Consider the following 19,323-nt stretch of genomic DNA (forward strand, 5'->3'; position numbering starts at 1 on the left):
GGTGCTCCTGCCCCTGGCTTTCTGTACGCCATGCCTCCTGCCTGCGGATGTCATCTGCCTGGAGAGCACGGGAGTGCTGCCAGCAGCTGCATCCATGGCTCATCTCTGCCTTGCTCCACACTGCTGCCTTCCAGCCAGCTTTGGTTTTCATGGGACTTTCTCATGAGACCTGCTGCTCAAAGTGCCAGAAAACAATTATTTTTTTTTTAAACTGGCTTAATTCTTTACCATTTAAGCATGTTAAACTAGCTCACTGCGGGGATCTGAAAATGCCGAAGCCAGCCAAGAGGGGAAGGAGGAAGGGAAGAAGAGCTCCCAGTGCCTGTCAGCTCTGAAGGGCCGGTGCTGCTCGCAGCAGCAGCATATGGATTCAACCCTCCCTGACTGGGCAGCGGTGCCTGGGCGAGGGAGCAGGGAAGGCAGTATCCCTCTCCCTCCTGGGCGGCTGCCCGGACTGCACCTGCAAACCATGAGACAGCAGCAAACCAGCCTGGAGGGTTCTCAAGAGGAAATAAAATCACTGCATTAATTGTCAGCAGCACTTCCAGGTGAAGCCGTGGCGACACATGCCACAACGCATCCATGGGACAATGCGGGCTGTATCAGCAGTGTTGCAATGCACACTGCATCGGGACACTGCAGTGCTTCACTGTTGGGAAGGGAAAGGGAAATAAAATGGGGTTTTTTTGCTGCTGGTACCACATCTTAAGCTGGAATCTTTTTATAAAAAAAAAACAAGCTTGAATAAGTGCTTGTAATGGTCTGTCCAGCGTTTTGTTTTGCTTCCCTTACATTGTATAAAATATATATAACATTTTAATAATAAATATTATAATCATAGAATGGTATAGAGTTGGAAGGGACCTCAAAGATCATCTAGTTCTGACCCCCTGCCATGGGCAGGGACACCCCCCACTAAACCAGGTCACTCAAAGCCCCATCCAACCTGCCCTTGAACACTTCCAGGGATGGGGCATCCACAGCTTCTCTGGGCAACCTGTTCCAGTGCCTCACTACCCTCACAGTAAAGAATTTCTTCCTAAAATTGAATCTAAATCTACTCTTTCTCAGTTAAAAACTGTTACCCCTTGTCCTATCACTACTTGCCCTTGTAAGAAGTCCTTCTCCATCTTTCCCGTAGGCCCCTTTAGGTACTGGAAAGCTGCTATAAGGTCTCCCCGGAGCCTTCTCTTCTCCAGGCAGAACAGCCCCAACTCCTTCAGCCTCTCCTCGTAGGAGAGGTGCTCCAGCCCTCTCATCATCTTCGTGGCCCTCCTCTGGACCCACTCCAAGAGGTCCATGTCCTTATGTTGGGGACTCCAGAGCTGGATGCAGTACTCCAGGTGGGGTCTCACGAGAGTGGAGTAGAAGGGCAGAATCACCTCCTTTGACCTGCTGGCCACGCTTATTCTCACGCAGCCCAGGATGCGTTTCGCTTCCTGGGCTGCGAGCGCACATTGCCGGCTCGTATAAATACCTATAAATAATTTTTATAAAAGACTCTAACCGGCGGCGCTGCCCGCGGCCGACCCCCGGGGAGGGGGGGTCGGCCGGCGGTGGCAGACCCGCACCGGCACCGCGGCCACAGCCGCGCACCACCGGGCTGCGGGGCCGCCGCCGGCGCCTGAGGGCCGGGCCGAGCCGGGCCCCAGCGCCGGGCGGAACCTTCCCGTCGCCCTCCCCGAGAGGCCGCCGGTACCCTGTGGCCGCCGCACGCCCGGCGCTGGCAGCGGGGCGGAGCGGGGCGGCTGCGGCGGCGGCTCTGCGACGATGTGGGGCGGCGGCGGCGGGGCGGCCCGCGCCTTCACCCGCGCCCTCGGGCGCCGGCGGGCGGCGGCCGCGCTGCCGGGGGCTGCGGGCGGTGAGCGGGCGGTGCGCGGAGGGCGCGGGTGGGAGGGCCTCGGGCCCGGCGCGGTGCCCGCGGGCGGCGGGGCCTGTCTGTCCCGCCTCGCCCCCCGCGGCTGTGGCGGCCTAATGGGGCGTCGCTTCAGCGCTCCCTCCGCTTCCCACCCCGGGCAGCAGAGCCCCAGCAGACCTCCCACCGGCTCCGGACTGGCGGTTGCTTCTAGCGGCTTCTCCCCAGTCCCGCCGGCCGGCCTGGGCCCGGCGGCCGCGGCCTGTTCTCTCTCGGGTCGCTCTCCTCCCGCCGGGCCGTGTGCGGGAGGTGCTGGCGGGTCCCCCCCAGGTCTGACAGAGCTCTCCCCCAGCTCTCCCCCGGCCGCCTCCTGTGCAGCCCTTCGCCTCAAGTGTCTGTAGATCTCTCCATTGCTCACTGCGGCCTAAAATCACCTTCGGGGGAGCCGTTAGCCTGGGGGCGGTGAGGTACTGCGAGGTTTGGGGGTTGTTGGTGGCCCAGGCAGCGACTGGGTGGTGGGTGAGCGTGGGTCAGGCCTGGGAGAGCCGAGCCGTGCGCTGGCAAGGCGGGTGTGGAGAGTGTTTTTCCAGGGGGTGTCCTTGGCCCGGCTCTGCACCGACCGTGAGGTTTTCTTACTTGTGTTTCCGCACCAGTTCATACGGTACAGAATGAGTGTGCAGCTCGATATTTCTTATTCCGATCTGTCATGAAACAGGAATCGGAGCCCAGTGTCGATAACTCTTAAGTGTGCGTGCCTGTGCACAGCTTGTGGTCAGCGTACACGTTTTGGTGGAATTCTCACGAACCGAAGCATTTCAGCCGCCTGAAAAGTTCCTTTTCATTCAGCCTCTGAAAAGTGTCATCGTACACAATTTGAGGAGTACTGGGGTGGTGAACTAGCATATGGTCTTTTATTTAATCCCCATACTCCCAAAGTATGATAGTGAGCAAATGTGTAAAGGTTTGCACAGTTAGTGGTGGTGTTCTAGCGTGGCATTGTTAAACTGGGTTTTTTGCCTGTGAGCTCCTGTAAAGCTGATGTTTTCCATTTGGTTGCCTTTCTTTTATTTATGCAGATGACCATGCTGATCTGTCTTTTCAGACAGGCCTGAGAGGTACCCTTCAGAGCTACAACTGGAAAATACAGCTGAAATCCAGTGGTGCTCTGCCTGTCTCTCTGACTGAAATAAAAAGCAGCATGTAAGTATTGTATCTAAAATAATCCTGCGTGACAAGGACTGTAATTTTCTGTAACAATTAATTTTACTTTGTGTCAGTGTCACGTTAAGTAATTTTTAAAGCTCACGAATGTTTAAATGTTTGATGTGGCCTATTTTTGTTTTATTAATTACTAACTGAAAAATTACAGGTATGCAGCCACCTGTTTTGGGAGATATGTTATACATACAGTGTATAAAATCTGTTTGTTATTAATCAAGTATAACTAGAGTCTCTAAAGGAACATGAGTTTTATCTCTTTTTTTCATTTTCTGATGGAGAATTTGTTTTTCCCATATTTCAGCTGACATGAAATATCGGTACTAGTTTCATGACATTCAGCTCTCATTATTTAGGCCCACCATGAAGAGACTTTTCAGCACTTCACACTCATCAGTGGATTCAAAGGAAATGAAAAAATTCCAGCTCCTCGCACATAAGTGGTGGGATGAAGAAGGAGAATACTCAGCCCTTCATTCTATGAATGATATTAGAGTGCCATTTATTAGGTATAGTTATGAAGACAGATATTTTTAAATATGTACTATTTCTGCATAACCTCCGAAAACATTGTAAAAGAAAACAATTACCAGTACTTAAGATAACTGCATACTGCACCTACTAAACCACCTTGTGTGTTTGGTGTTTGCCCTTAATCACGTCCCTTTACTTACAGAGATACTCTGTTGAATATGAGTAGTAATTATCATTTGGGAAATCCACTTTCTGGAGTAAAGATTCTCGATGTTGGCTGTGGTGGTGGTCTGCTAAGTGAGGTAAGAAAGAGTGTGCTCTGGTTTCTCTTGTTAAAAAGCATACAAAGTATTTGAATTGTTTTACTATTACACTGCTTAATTTCTAATTCTCCAAGGAGGAGCTTTTCTTTTCTATGATATGTTAGTTTCTGAATGTTTTGGAGTAGTTTACAGAAAGGGAGGTACTTGGTAATGAGAAATTCTAAAATACTGAGGTTCATCAGAAAAATAAGATTTCAAACACAGTAAAGAAAAGGAGAGGGGGGAAAAATGATGTAACTTTGAGTATTCCTCTGGGCAGTCACAGTATGACAACTTTTTTTTTTTTTCCTTTCCTTTGAGCCTAGGTAAGAATACTTTAATCATGACAATCCTCATTACCAAAGAAGTATTTTCTATTATAAACTTTTTCTTACACGTTCATTTCTTTGAATTGCTAATCTTCAGTTGTTTTTTTTTTTTTTTTTTTTTATATATTGGGTGTGGGGATTCTCGCCTTTGCTTTGATGTCATGGGAAAAGCATGGAATAGTGTCAAATACCTGAGACATACTTCTCTATCAGGAGAGATTCTGCTGGTACAGGGGCTGATGTTACAGCTGCTTCCTGGGGAGTCTGCTTAAACTTGGGACTGAGAAGTAACTATTTTTGGTGGACCCCCTTGGCCAAACAGTGCTGTATCCTATCAATAGACTAGGGATGGTTTACGAATTTAGGATTACGGATCTGGCTGAGTTACTCTGGGAACTTCATCAGCGTCTGAAAAAGGGTCAGATGCTGAATCTCTCCCCATGTTTTTCTTTCATTCTGAGCAAAATTCTGTACTCTTGTGAGAGCCCTCTCTCCGACAAGGCTGGCAAAACCAGTGTGCTGCATCACCTTCTCAGGCTGAACAACAGGAGAATTTCAGGTTGGAATAACATACATGTGGTCATGTTCTGCAGCCTGTTTCAGTTTCAGAAGAGGTGATGGCTGAGGTGTTAACCTATGAGTAAGAAGACACTGGAGAAACTTGAGTGACAGCCAAGCCTGATGCTATCCTAGTAAACATCAGTGTTTCGTTCTCAGCAGTGAGAAAATCCCAGAGATAATCATATATTAAGTAACCATTAAAAAGATATGAGGATTTACCATTACAGGTGGATGTTGAAGAAAGTAATGACAGTAATTAAATACGGCATTGTTTTCCCCCCCTCTAAGTACTGTGTTGATTTTCCCACTTTGTTTTTCCTCTATCGGGGTAATAGTGGAGGAAATCTTTATTTGGCGTAACAAAATGGATTCGGAACAATTTATTCTAAAAGACAATTTAAATGTGTATATTCCAGTATATAATTTTCTAAGAAAAACACCACCTCCCCAAACCTAAGGAATTTCTTGCTTTAACAAACATTTAAAATAAAACTGCTGGATCAGAGCTCATAATTTACTGTTGTTTGTCTTATTCTCTGGTAGCTGTTTTATACATCGTGTATGGATACTGCAAAGTTGCAGAAACCTTTAAGTAAATTGTTTTCATGCAGAGAATAAATTATACTCTGTATTATTAGCCTCTAGGTAGACTGGGAGCTTCAGTTACTGGAATTGATCCTCTGGAGGACAACATTAGAACAGCAGATCAGCACAAGTCATTTGATCCAGTCCTGGCCAAGAGAATACAGTACAAGTCCAGTTCACTAGAGGAGATTGTGGAAGAGTCTATGGAAACCTTTGATGTAATCGTAGCTTCTGAAGTAGTGGAGCATGTGGCTGACCTTGAAATGTTTATCAAGTGTTGCTCTCAGGTGTTAAAGGTAAGAGAGTTTTTGCTTTCATTATTGGGAATATTTATTCTCTTTTATCATTAAGGCTTTCATTTGAAGGCATGTGAAAACACCTACATCTGCATTCATTCCTCCACCTTGAAGTGATGAGATCTGAATCATACTCCAGAGGTGCCTTCCATGTTGCAAGTACATCTTCCCAACTTCAGTAACCAAAGTTAGAGGAAATTTATTTCCCCAGCCCTGCCTTAGAAGAAGGTTAATGGCATTACCTAGCATTGCAGTTTTGCTTTGCATCAAGACCTTAAGAAATCCGATTGCATTTGATTTCACTTAGGTGAGAGGAAACATGGCAGTGCTGCTGTTGATCTATGGCTATGGCTCAGACTGCATTGAAATTGACTATAATGGTGTTTCTGACTCACAAGATTCTATTCCAGCTCTAGCATCACATCAGATGTGCTCCTGGATTGCTTTTAAAGGCTCATAGGAATGTTTGGAGATAATCAGGTGTTGTTTTATTCCTCTTGATATTATTTCATTTGTAAAGAAGGGTGGTAGGCCCAGTACACAAGCAGCAGCTTTCCTTTAATCTTTATGGTTATCAGAAGGGATATAGATTATTTCAGTGGAACGCTTAACACTTGGAACGCTTTCAGGCTGCTGGGGATGTATAAATCATCCTTTATTTCTACCAGTCTCTTTTAAGTAGTTAGAATTCATTTCTGGCTTTGTTTTTTGACCTTGTAATCATTAAAATAAGCATGGCATTCAGCACTCTCAAAAAGTAGGCAGTATTGCATATTTTACTTTGGTTTTAATTTAAAAAAGTGGGGGTTTTTACATTAGGTATTTATATGCCTTAGTACCTTTTATTTATCTATTTCCTGGGCAACGCTATGTTATAAGTGACTTTGTTAGATTTTTGGGGGCAAGGAAATGGTTATTAGACCATCCAAGACTTTGATTATGTTGACTCTTTGAGGACTACTGAGTCATACTGTTAGAGCATTATATTCTTTATTGTATTTAAATGGTACACTTGTAAATACCTATCCTGGGATGAAATTAGTTCTTACTCTTGCAGCATGTAGACTTGTAGATAGACAAATTACGTGTTTTAATGTGATTAAATTTACTTTTTTTTTTAAATTAAATGTTCTTCTAATTGAACATTTTCATCTTTTCATTAGCCTGAAGGTTCTTTATTCATTACTACAATCAATAAAACGCAGTTGTCCTATGTCCTGGGAATTGTGGTTGCAGAAAAAATAATAGGCATTGTCCCAGAAGGAACACATGAGTGGGAGAAGTTTGTTCCCCCTGAAGAGCTGGAGCGCCTCCTGGAATCAAGTAAGTTGCAGGCCAGATGATGGGAATGCAGCAAAATAGCCAAATGCTCCCTGTAGAAATGGCAAAGGGATAAGCTTGGTAGGGTGAGTGCTAGCAACAATACACAGCTTTTCCTGTGTGAGTTACCAGTCATATATTATGAGTATCATTTCTGGATTAAAGACACTGCTGCTTGCTGGATTTTGCATAAAATAAATAAACTGAGTGGAGTCCTAAGAATGCAGAGATTACTTAAACAAAATCACGGTTACAGCTGCTCTCTGTTTGATAGCCTAAGCAAAAATGCCAAGGTTTTCCATCGTGTTCTGGTGATAGAATGTGTGCTCTGACGTGGTTCATGCCCTCTAGGTCTGGTTTGAGAAAATAACTGTATTGGCATTCCAGAGCTGCGCTGCTGCCACTACATTGTTTGTTGTCTTCCTCTTGGGAGAAGGTGTTTTTATTCTTGGTTGCCGTTCCATGTTCTTTGTTCATATTATGTTACTAAAAGATTTCTTCAAAAATATGAAGATGAAACCTACCACAAATTCATTAGTCAGTTCTTGAGAAACTAGGATACTGATTTGAAGAAATAATTTAATTTCCCTGGTTTGATTGCTTTTAAAATAGACAAAGCACCAAGCTGGGAAGAGTCCTGCCCGGTGCCCTCCTTCCCTGCAGATGTTTTAAAACCCTCACACCGAATACTTCACTTTGCTTTAGTTCACTGTAAAGAAGCTGAAGTATGAGTTGAACTGTTGTCTTGGCATGGTCTTCTCCTGGCACTTTGAAGTGATGCCATAAGGAACATGACTAATACTGTGTCGTGGTTTAATCCCAGCTGGTAACTAGGACCATACAGCCGTTCACTTACTCCTCTCCCAGTAGGATAGGGAGAAAAGGGAAAAAAACCCAACCACCCCCCCCCAAAACCTCATGGGTTGGGATAAAGACAGTTTAATAGAACAGTAACAGAAGAGAAAATAATAACAATGGTAAAAAAATATACAAGATCAGTGATGCAATACAATTGCTGTCACCACCCGATGATCGGTTGCCCAGCGCATCCCAAGCAGCGATCGCAGATTCCTGCCCCCCATCCAACCCCATCTATGTACTGAGCCTGACGACTATGGTGTGGAATATTTCTTTGGCCAGCTTGTCCTGTCTGTGCTCCCTCTCAGCTTCTATGGGAAGCTGAAAAAGTCCTTGACTTAAAATAGGCATTACTTAGCAACAACTAAAACAGTATGTGTTACCAACATTCTTCTCATACCAAATCCAAAACACAGCAGCTACTAGGAAGAAATTTAGCTCTATCCCAGCTGAAACCAGGACATACTGGTTCACCTGCTGGTGGTTCTTTTCGTTCTCCCTTTCAAAGGAGAAGCAGGTGCAGTGGAGTGATTTGTTTTGATGGGGTGTTTGTTTTCCGCCTTCCCTCCCGTATCCTGCTGGAACACAGCAGAGCCATGCAGTGAACCGAGAGCTGCTCAGCAGGGAGTGCTAAATCACTCTTTACTTGCACTGAGTCCTTGATGGCATTCTTCTACCTCTTTCTTATATTTTCCACTCCTAAGGGGAATTGCAGAATCCTTTCAAAGACATGCTCAGATTTTGATTTTGAAATGTGTGATGTCGATCTGAAGAATGTCTCCACCTACAGAAAACATTACCAGTCACCCAAATGTGGTGGTGTGGTGTGAAGTTGGGGTTGCTAGCATACAGCTTTGCAGTGCCTCATCATAAAGCGTGCTAATGGTCTGTGGTCTGGCACAGAGCTATTGCTGCTACTGCCAATAGTGGGACCCACTGTCACTGGTGATGTCTGTTGCCTCTGCTTGTGGTGGGGTCTGACAGAGGCCAGCTTGTAAAGCACTGCTCCCCAGCTTGGAGGAAGAAGCGTGTTTCAGACCTGCTGTTCTAAAGGGTTTGATGTTGCAGTGGCTTACAATATTTAAGAACATCAGTTACTTTATGCCTCTTTCTTTTCTAGATGGCTTTTCAGTCAAGACTGTGAATGGGATGTTGTATAATCCCCTCTCGGGGTCGTGGAGCTGGATGGAAAGCACGAGCGTTAACTATGCAGTGCATGCTGTGAAATCTGGGGCTCAGGGACAGTCCGGCCCAACAGACGCCCTGTCAGAGCTGGAAAGTGAACAGCCCTCAGCCACAGCTGGCACTGCCGTGTGACTCTCTGAGATGGGTGGTGATGGACTGCCACCAGGAACAGAAAAGAAGGTTTTACCCATATAGACCTAATAAAACCTTTTTTAAGAACAAGCTTGCTGTTTGCATTAATAATGCTTATGCTGGTTTTGGCCAAATATTTTAGGGCAGTCTTGGAAAAAAAACAGCAAGTGCCCATTATCTCAGGAATCATTTAAGATTGAAATGAGCAAAAGCTTTTAAAGAGTAAGTATTTATATAAGAAAGTAGTTTGAAATTGTTGGACACGGAAATGCAAATTATTATGTCAGGACCTTGAAGGAAGCTCTTGTGTGATGGCATTTTCAGTCCTACTAGGAAAACTCTGATCTCCATAGAATAATAGCTTAAATGTAGAATAAATTTAAAAACGCAATAGGGTATGATAAATAAAATGCCTTAGATACTTAAGTTACTGAACTGAGTCAGTTAAATTATACAAAATACTTAAAAACCACAAACACTTGTTTCTATATTATGTCTTGTCCCTGAGAGGAGGAGAAAAAAAAGAGAGCAGCAAACCCTTTTCTGTCAGGTCATGCTATTTCTACAGTTGACGTGAGCTAACTGTGCAGGGGTGGAAGAAGAGTATTCTAGACCAGAGTGCCTCAGCTGTCAGAAGCCTCTTCACCATAAAGGTACTTGTACTTGTATCTGTGCCTGTTATTTCACCTTTCTGCTTCCACCCAAATAAAGGGAAGTAAAGCTGCAGGTAAAATTTTACTAAGCAACCAGAGCTTTATGCTAGAAAAACGATACATTAGCAGTCTCTCCTGGAATTAAAGTGCCATACCTGCTTGGTCTGAATTCCTAGTGCCAGGTTAAGGAAGTGTTGATCTGCAATGAAATAGCACTTTCTAAATAAAGCATCTTGTGTGTATCCATGATTGTATCTTGTTCTTTCTCTCTTCTCCTCTTCCTCTCAGCTTGTATACAGGTAGAGAGGTGAGCTGGCTGTGTTTTTCTAACTTTTAGTTTGCAGGGATTAAAATTAAACTTTTTTTTTTTTTTTTTGGTTGTTGGAGGGGGTGGGGATTTTTGCTAGTACTGCAGTTTTCCTGCTGGACAGGTTTGCTGTGCTACAGATTTGCATTCTTGCTGCTTTGTTGCATCTGCGTGATGTCTTGGTATCCAAGTTTCATGCTGGATCTGACAGTGCACGGAAGAATATCATTAATTTATAATGGAAAAAATAGTAATTCATAGGTATTAAGACTGAAAAGAGTTATCTAGTGTGATCACTTCCATGACAGTAAATTCTGCTTTATAATACCTATTTGGGCTGTAGCTTGGCTTTGAAAAGATTCATCTTCATGTAAAGAATTGAGTGATGAAGAAGCCACTATATCGATAAGTAAATTGTTAGAAAAGTTGATCAGTTGAAGTGCTGTAACTTCAGGTCCCAGCCAGTGATGTCTTAACATCTTAACTTTTTAGGTTAAGGACCTCTCTGCTATCAGCCGTCTCTGTCTTGTAAACGTAGTTGCTGTGGTTTTGAGTCAAGTCACCCCTTAATTTTCACTTAGTTAAATGGACTGAGATTATGTCTACAGCTGTTTACTGCTACAGTGTAAGTTTCTGAGTTTGTATAAAATTTTGTGGTAAACAACCTTTTTGAAGCATGACCGTGGAAATGGACGCAGCATTTCAGTAACAGGTCTCACTAATGCTGTCTGCAGGAGGAGTGCTGTCATTCGGCTTCTGCCTGAAGTTCTTTTTCACAGACATCTCTGCTCCATCGGCCATGACTGCAAAGCAGCACATAGTGTTCGGGAGAGGAGCGACGCTGGGAGAAAAGTGGAGCCGGAGCAGATAACCAGCAGGCTTTGTTAGCAGTGTGTTAGCTAGCAGCGTGTTCAGGCATGCGAGTGAGTTCCCCTAGCCAAGTAATCAACTTCACTCTAAATTTACAACTATGGGTGTTTTAAATTTTTAAGTTTAAAATTTTAAATTAATTTTTTAAAATTTAAATTTTAATTTTTTAATTAATTTTAAAATTAATTTAAAATTTTAAAATTTTAATGGGTGTTTTAAATTTTACCCATAGTGAATTGAAAGAAACAGTATCTGAAAAGCACTGAGACCTGGACAGATACCTGGGCTAGATCACTGGAAACATCCCCCAAGGGGGAGCAGTCCCCCATTCATCTATTTCCTAAATCCAGATGTTTGTGTAACCAGCTGTTATCCCAGCTTTCTTATCCTTTCCTTTCTTCCCATTTGCTTGTTGCTCACTTGTAGTTTTTCATTAAACTGTGAGCTGCCTGGGGAAGGAACTGTTTTTTTCACTGCTATTTCTATCACACTTAGCACAAAAAGCCTCTGATGCTGCTTGGGTTCTCTGTCCAGGCTCACAAGAGGGCTCATGTACCAAATTAACAGTGGCTGGCATTTAAGCAACAAACACACGGGCCTTGTTGTCCGTGGATACTCCGTGGATAAAAACATGGATAGGGTTTTGACAAAAATGTTATCGCAAGCAGCTGCCCTGCTGCTCCTACGTGTGTATAGGAGCCCTGTCAACCTGGGAGAGTTTAGTGAGTGGTGTGGGCACAGAAGTGGGGACTGCTTGAACAGGTCCTCATACCTGTGACATGTCTCCAGATGTCCTGATGTGCTCCATCCTCAGTCTCTAGCCGTCCATTTTCCTCTCTTGCTGGAGTATCCTTACTATTCTGGCTGTATTTCATCCATCTGGTTAAAAAAAACTCTATTTAAGCTAGAGAGTAAATGATTGCACTAGAGAGAATTTCAGTGAGATAATAAACAGTGCAAGAATATTCTATACCTTGCTTTTTAGCTGCTTTTTTTTTTTTTAACCTTGCACTATTCATAAATATGCATCTCTGGCACAGTGTAATCCAATTCAGTACTGTGCGCTGAATACATACTATGTATTGATGCTGCACAAACTTTCTTCTTAAAATCTGTGCATAGGAAACCAATGGGGACTTCATGCTTTTCTTAGCCCAGTTGCTGTGGAAATTTAATAGGTGCTACTGAAATGGACAGAATTTAAGTCAAATAAATTTGCAAATCTTTGACTTCCCTATTGCAAGTTGTTCAAGAGTATGGAGCCACAGCTTTGAAACAGGAATAGTAGTAGTAGTAGGTAAAAAAAAGTAATGTTATAGCACCAGGCACACACCTGGAACAAGGGGTGAGGCAAGAGCTGATCCTTGCCTTGGGATCAGGGAAAAAGTCATATTTGGGGCTTACTCTTTTTCAGCCTCTATGTTTATTTCTGGTTATGGCCTCTTGACTCTCCTGTTCCCCGCCATTTGTTTCTGCAACACAACAAATCAGAGCAAAGAGCCAATCTGGACAAAAACATCCAACAGAGCAAACAATGGTGTTCTGGGTGGTCTCAGCTATTCAGCACTGTTGTGGCTCATTGTGTTTTCTCATCTCTTCCCCCATTGCTCCACATGGTCCCAGCCCTTTGCTAAGACTGATGCTTGTCCAAGTTGTAAATATTTTTTCTTTTTCTTTTTTTTTTTTTTTTTCCCTTGAGGTGCTGGTGGTGGTTTTACTGTTCAGAATTGCTGAATTTTCCTACTGCTAAGGACTAGGGCCAGCCAGGAGGTAAGCGCTGGGAGCGTGTAGCCAGGGAGAAGGTAGGGCAGAACAGCCCCTTGAGGGGCAGTAGGCTTTTAGGTTGGCTCAACCTGTCTTGTGCAACAGCACTTTCAGATAATAATTGAAAAATTAACTTTAGTCAAGCCCAATTTGAGTAGTATGAGGAGATTTGCATTTAATTTCCTTTTTAAATAAAAACAGAACTTTAAGTTTCCACGATGTCCTGCTACACTATCTCATCGCCCCACTGTTCCCTGGAGGTCAAGTGACGTTTCATGGCGATTTTTGCAGGACTTTACAATTTCTTTACATACGTTTCCACAAACACCCTGTGTCAGGTTTCTAGGGAATGGAAAAAAGGAGGGAGAAAGTAGTGGTAAAGGGAATGTGTAGTGGCTGTGAGTAGAGATAAGAATAAAGACTATCTCATAGAAAGTTTTTCTGAGAATGGCTTCTCAAGTTCTTTCATAATCTTTCATTTTTCATAATATTGAAATCTCAGCTTTAATTAAAAAAAAAAAAAGCTAATTTTCCACACGCTTCTAAGAAGTGCTTGAAAGGAATAACCACATGCAGTCTAGAGGTTCAGAAGCTTCTGTAATTAGCCAGCCTGATGAAGCAGACTGCAGGAGAAAAAGTGGGACAGAACATGAATCATCATGTGAGTGTTGATACTGTAGTTGGAGGGATCTGAGAGGCACCCAGGAGTAACCGGAATGGGGGACAGCATTGAAACTGTAGAAGGAAGACAAGCGATGCCTGGAAGATAAATTTGATTCCAATGGAGATGAGAAGTGTGAAATAATGGTATACAGGGCAGTCAGGTTTGAGCGTGCCTTCAAAGAGGAACTACTGATGGTTGGGAGAGTGGCTCTGTGTCAGGTGGAAGCAGAACAGTTCAGGTATTCACAGCCTCCCACTTGGTTTTGCATGTTAACCTCCAGTGCCTCGTTCCAAATGTCCACCCCCTCTGCAGAGAAAAGGTGGGCTCCTCACTTCAAACTGAGTATCGGTCACTTCGTACTCGTGGGTACCTGCCAGCTCCCTCATTCATGGTGCCCCCCATGTTTGTGTAGAGGATCTCTTACTCTGCTGCTTGCAGATGTATTCCCACTGTACTTCTTTGCATTTAATTCCCTTTATCAGGAACATAAGCTAGAGCAAAACTTCTTCACTCTCTATCCCAAGATGCCCACAGGTAGGAACAACAGTATCCTAAAACTCCAACACTGTTGACTTCAGTCCATGTTTGTTTAATAAAATTACTAACAGTAACTTGTTAAAGGGGCAAAATGCGGAAGCCCAAATGCATAATTTCTCTTCCCCATCACCTCCCCTTTGAAGTCCGTAAACGTCTCAACAGCACTGCCTGTCCCACACTGCCTCTGCTGGGCTTTGCTGAGCCCACGAGGGAGCAGTAACACTTAGTGTGTACAATTATCCCTTCAGTACCTCTAAAGCAGACTTTGTGGTTTATTTGGTTCTGTGCTGCCTCAGAATAACTTCCTATTTTTCCAGCTCGGGGTGAATTTTGTTGCTTTGTCTCCTGCTTCATGATGAGTGACCGAAAAGAATGCTTTTTAGGTAATGCACTGTCTTACCATCATAACCACGCATTTTCCCCAGCCCCTTCTCCAATGGAAAGCAGAATGCTGCTTTTGTAACCCTTTCAATATCGTTTGATTCTGCTTAGGCTGAACAGTACCATAAATATGAATAAAAAGAACATTATTTTCAGGTGAATAAAAATCAGCCTATATTTCCCCTGGTTCTTCCAGCTTATAGGAGAGAATGCTAATTATTTAAAGTTTGTGCTACCAGTCGACTTTACTTGTATTGACACACATTCAATTTTCTTGCAGCAATATAAAATGATGCCATGTCATGTACAGAAACTCTAGAAGGGCTGGGATTTCACCTAGGATCTAAAATCACCTGATCTGTCTTGACTTCCACATGCATTAATTGCACAGCCACCTCTCAGTGCATTAGATGTTCAGGATATATACTTTGATCTGCATTTTATCGTGCTTTTATTCCCACATGGAGTCACTCCAGAGGTATAATCAATATTCACTTTTTCTAAAAAAATAAAATTGTTTTCTGCTTAAGGGGATTGTGAAGACCATTAGTGTTCCATTAATAAATCTGAAACCTCTGTTGTCTCCTCATGAGATATGTTACCTTAAAAAAAACACAACCCTGAAACAACCTGGGGATTAAACTGCTAATATTGCCTTCTACAGTAGTTGTATTACAAAAATGTGCAATAATAGAAGATATAGAAAAAGATCTGTGTTTATTTTCCTAGATTAGAATAAGCATATACAACCTGAAGACATATAAAAAGGAAACTAAGCAAAACATACAATAAAAATGAGACCTCAGAAGAACGTATCCAGCTCAAATAAATAACTGTAAGTTAGCAGATACACACTGAACACCCTCTGATGAAACATAGCCCCAGCATTGAAATTTGGGGTTCAATTCCCACCTTTGCCTTCCTGCAGTCAGAGAAATGGCAGCTCGGTGCCTTACCACCCATGATCCACCTTGAAGTTACGCTTTACAAAACGAATGGGACCTGGCCACCCTGCGGGGTCTGCCCTGAGGGTGCTCCCTGCCCCACTCCCAGGAGTGGGGGAGGATGATGTCTGGCTCACCCTGCTATGGCTGCTGAAAAAGTACCCAGGAGACACCTTATTTTTTCCTTCTCCAGAGGAAGCATGAGACCCCAGATGAACCTAGTTGCTAAAGTTTCTGAAGCTGTAGTCAGGGGAGATGATGTCCCATTGGAAGGATGAGAAAGGGAGGAAACTACATGGACTGAAGGCCTTCACAGTAAGTAACGGAAGAAACTTCAAATGCCCTGTCTAGGCAGGACAGCGTTCCCATGCGGGTTGTGCAGCATCCCTCCCTTATTGAATCCAACCTGCAGATAAGAAAAAAGCTTCTGTCTACAGCACCTTTTTTTCAGAACCGAATTCACAATAAAGCAAAATCCTGCTATCTGCTATGGTGCTCAATCAGTTCGCCTTCTCAGAGGATGCAGACAGCAAACAGGCCATTGGCTCTGCTGCTGTCTCTCCCATCTGTCTTTATTTCCAGAGCTCTAAGGAGATGAAAGCACAGCCTTGGTCTCAAGGATGCATCCACATCCTCTGGAAGGGGCTCTCCTCCTCCCTGTTTCCATCCCGTCTCATTGTCCTCCCAGTGCCTTCAGCTGGGAGTTGATTTGCAGACAAATGCGTCATGCTGGAATGATCTCCTCTTCGCATTTTGTGGTCCTGTTGCCCTGGATTGACAGGGTTTGTGCTCGCTAATGGGACATTGCCCCAATTTGCAAGGTCTGCAGCAGCTAGCGCCTTTATCTCTGTCATTACCACCTTAGGCAAGTTGCTAGCTAATCTAAGGCAGACACATTAAACAACTTGTTTTCCCATAAAAAACAACACCTCTTACTTAACAGAGTTATATCTGGAGACTGTATGCATCTTTTGAAAAGAGTAAATACAGTAAGGAAAGGAAATCTGTTTTAGGAAATCTGCAAAAACTTCATATATCTCTACTGTTCATCGAATATGAACTGAGATGCCAGCCCGGTCACAGCATTATGTACTGCAAATCTTAATTCTTCTGATCAGAGGATGTTGTAAACTGGAGATGGAGAGCACTTACAAACGGGTAAAGACTGGCTGCCACTGCACCTGGCTATGGTAAGCAATCCGTAGCTGGTTCCAAATGCTATTCTGCTACCGAGCAAGTTTTCCATGAAAGATCTGACTATAAATAAAGTGTGTAACCGCCCCCATGACATTATGAGGGTTGCCAGTCATCCAAAAAGCTTGTAATAAAATAAAAACAACTAAAGGATTGTGAGACTGTAGGTCTGTCAGCTGAGTATCTTTTTCTGTTTATCTGGCTCTGTATTAATAACTTACGGATGTGACCAACTCAGCAGCAATCTGCCAGCTGGAGTATTTACACCTGCAAGTATTTCCACCTGCAGAAAGCAGGGGGGTTCATGCAAAGCCATTTTTTGGTGGAAAAAGCAAGGAATGCTCAGTTATTTACATCATTTGGGGCAGTCTCAGAATATGTCTCACCTCTAAAGTGGCTTTGTTTACCAGAAAGGGCAAGGTAAACTCTGGGGAATTGCTGGAATTGCGCTTAATGTGGACTTAGATATAGGTACTTCTGTATAGCACAGAACAAGTAGTTTGGACTCTGTATTTGCATTTTCCATGTATTTATGGATTTGTATGTCATTAAAGTTATCATTAACTCCTTTTCTAAATCCAAATCAAAATGCATCATGACCATTTTGCAGCTTTACATTGGCTATTTTTATCTGAATAATTAAAAAGATGGGTCTATGAAACTCAAGCTGCCCAGAGAGATCATGAATATTACAACAAAACCAATCCTGGCAGCAGTCAGCAATTATTTCAGAAGGATCTTGGAGAGCCTGCTGGCAATGAAAAAGCCTTTTTTCACCCTCTTATAAACTCAGCCCTCACCACAAAACCCTATTAAATTATGTCTTCTGACAAGGACTCAGTAAGTTTGGGCTATTTCAAAGAGATGGAAAGCATTTCTGTATCACCAGAGGATGCCCTGCCAGTACACAAAGTGAGAATTGCACCTGAGCAGGGGTGTCACTCTGGCTGGGGACAACCCATCACTGCACATGGGGACCATGAGGCGCTTTCGCTTCAGGCAGAGCAACTTGTAAAAACAACCCGTACTGATTAAGGGAGCTGTTGAAAGCTCTGTGCTGCCAAAACTCTGGCTGCTTGGAAGAGAGAGAGGCAGGGAGTAGAAATCATGGGTGATACTGGAGTGGGAGACAAGCAGAAAATGGGTGGCCCTAATTCTTGAAGCCCTGGGGGAGATTTGACAAGTGATGCTCTGTGGTTCAAACCCAGTTAGCAGCAGTACAGGAAAGCAAAACTCGGTCCAATACATTCAACATAAGCCCTGATTTTTAAAATGTTTAGTTAGTTCTCAGCCAAAATACAGATGGGGCAGCTTCTGTGGTGGGACTCTGCAAAGACCCATCACAACCGCTGGGCTCAGAGCGCGGTTTTGACACCTGCCACCAGCTCCACAGGCAGCCTGCCGTGCTAACTATAGGCTTTTTTAAAGAGGAGCAATGACATCACAGAAAAAAAATTAGATTCATGTAATGAGCAACAAGAGTTTTTATACCAACATACAGAATCTAGTAACACTAAGTTTATTAGTGCCTCCCTGCCCCCAGAGCAAAGTGCAGACTTCAGAAGAAAAATTTGACTTGCTATGTAACAAAGTAGGCTTAGATTTACGTTAACTGGAAAAAAAATCTACTTATTTTATTCTATTATTCTCTCTTCCTTTAGGCTGCTGCACTAGAAGAGATTACAGATAAAAGCGTACTTTAACGTATTAGATCTTGTTTTGCTCTGCACAATGTATCTGAGGGATGACTGTTCCAGACTGTGCCGTGCTCGGTGCGTATTTGCAGCCAGACAGGCATGTGGGTGTGTCACTGTTAGCTCTTATTTTCCCCACTCAGAAAAACCCGAAAAGTGGTAATTTAGTGAAGATGCAGAGCTGGATTCCCACTCTCCCTGACTGCGAGAGCAATGTGGCTGCCAGTCCAGCGTGTATCACCTGTGAGCTTCTTTGAGACAAAGGTGGGAAAACCCAAACATATGCCAGGAACCAGTCCGAGCCTGCACCATCTGCAATACGTGGGAGCAGAAAGCAATACCCACCACCAGACGAAGTGCTGTGCCTTGGGTTCCTGAGCACTACTGCTGCCTGATAAGCCTCTCTAATACAAAGTCGTTAGTCACAGGCAACAGCACTGCCTTGCGAGGCTGTGCACCTTCCCTGGAGGAATGGACACTGCCTTCTTCCACAGCCAAGGAATAGGCGGGCTGAGAACACACAATTTGCTGTTTTGCCCGTGGAGAAGCTCAGCTACCAGACTGCCAGGCCAAATGGATTCAGTACCTGCTGGCAGGAGACTTTGAAAGTGCAAGGCAGAGAGGCTGGCAGAGCACCGCTAGTGAGTCAAGTGTGTGGCACAGGTACGAGGATACAGAACTTGTGTTTTATCCATGTTCTTTATTTGCTGTTGTTAAACTGGCTACCAAGATGTGACACTCGGACATACACCTGTGTTGGACAAGTCTGGTCAGTGCCATGCAGGTCGTAAGCAACCTCTTAAGGTCTGGTTTACCAGCAGGACAAGGCTGCCAGGGTGTCTGCTGGGGTCTGTATCCAACACCCCCCTCCCGAGACACACAGGACCTGCAGCTGGGGCTTCCCGCACGGTGCCATCACCGTGCACTGGACCCCTGCAACACCGCACCCAGAGCAGCAGTAACACAGCATAAGGTCCTTGTCTGAAAGGAGGGTGGCAATCTCCTTGCTGAACAAATGTTAAATATCCGACTAAATAATAATCCTGGGGCAACCAGTTTGCCTTACTATCTCCTTTGCATCTGTACAGCAGCTTAATGCCAGCAAAGGCACAAGCGGAACTACCAACACAAAGCATTGACTTTCAGAGCATAAATTGCAGTAGAACCTCCTTCCAAACACCAGGTTTGCCTAACTTGCCT

General features: G+C 43.9%; 1 protein-coding gene across 1 annotated transcript; it reads left to right on the plus strand.

The window, feature by feature from the left end:
* The first annotated feature begins 1,743 nt into the window (after positions 1–1,743).
* Positions 1,744–9,205, plus strand: COQ3 (coenzyme Q3, methyltransferase). Its single transcript, XM_082480587.1, has 7 exons — positions 1,744–1,861; positions 2,932–3,055; positions 3,430–3,582; positions 3,750–3,849; positions 5,378–5,620; positions 6,784–6,943; positions 8,919–9,205. Exons 1-7 carry the CDS (start codon positions 1,771–1,773, stop codon positions 9,113–9,115), a joined length of 1,068 nt encoding a protein of 355 aa, XP_082336713.1. The 5' UTR covers positions 1,744–1,770; the 3' UTR covers positions 9,116–9,205.
* The last annotated feature ends 10,118 nt before the right edge of the window (positions 9,206–19,323 follow it).

Source organism: Vanellus vanellus, assembly GCF_965231255.1.
Source record: "Vanellus vanellus genome assembly, chromosome: 3".
NCBI classification, from domain to species: Eukaryota; Metazoa; Chordata; class Aves; order Charadriiformes; family Charadriidae; genus Vanellus; species Vanellus vanellus.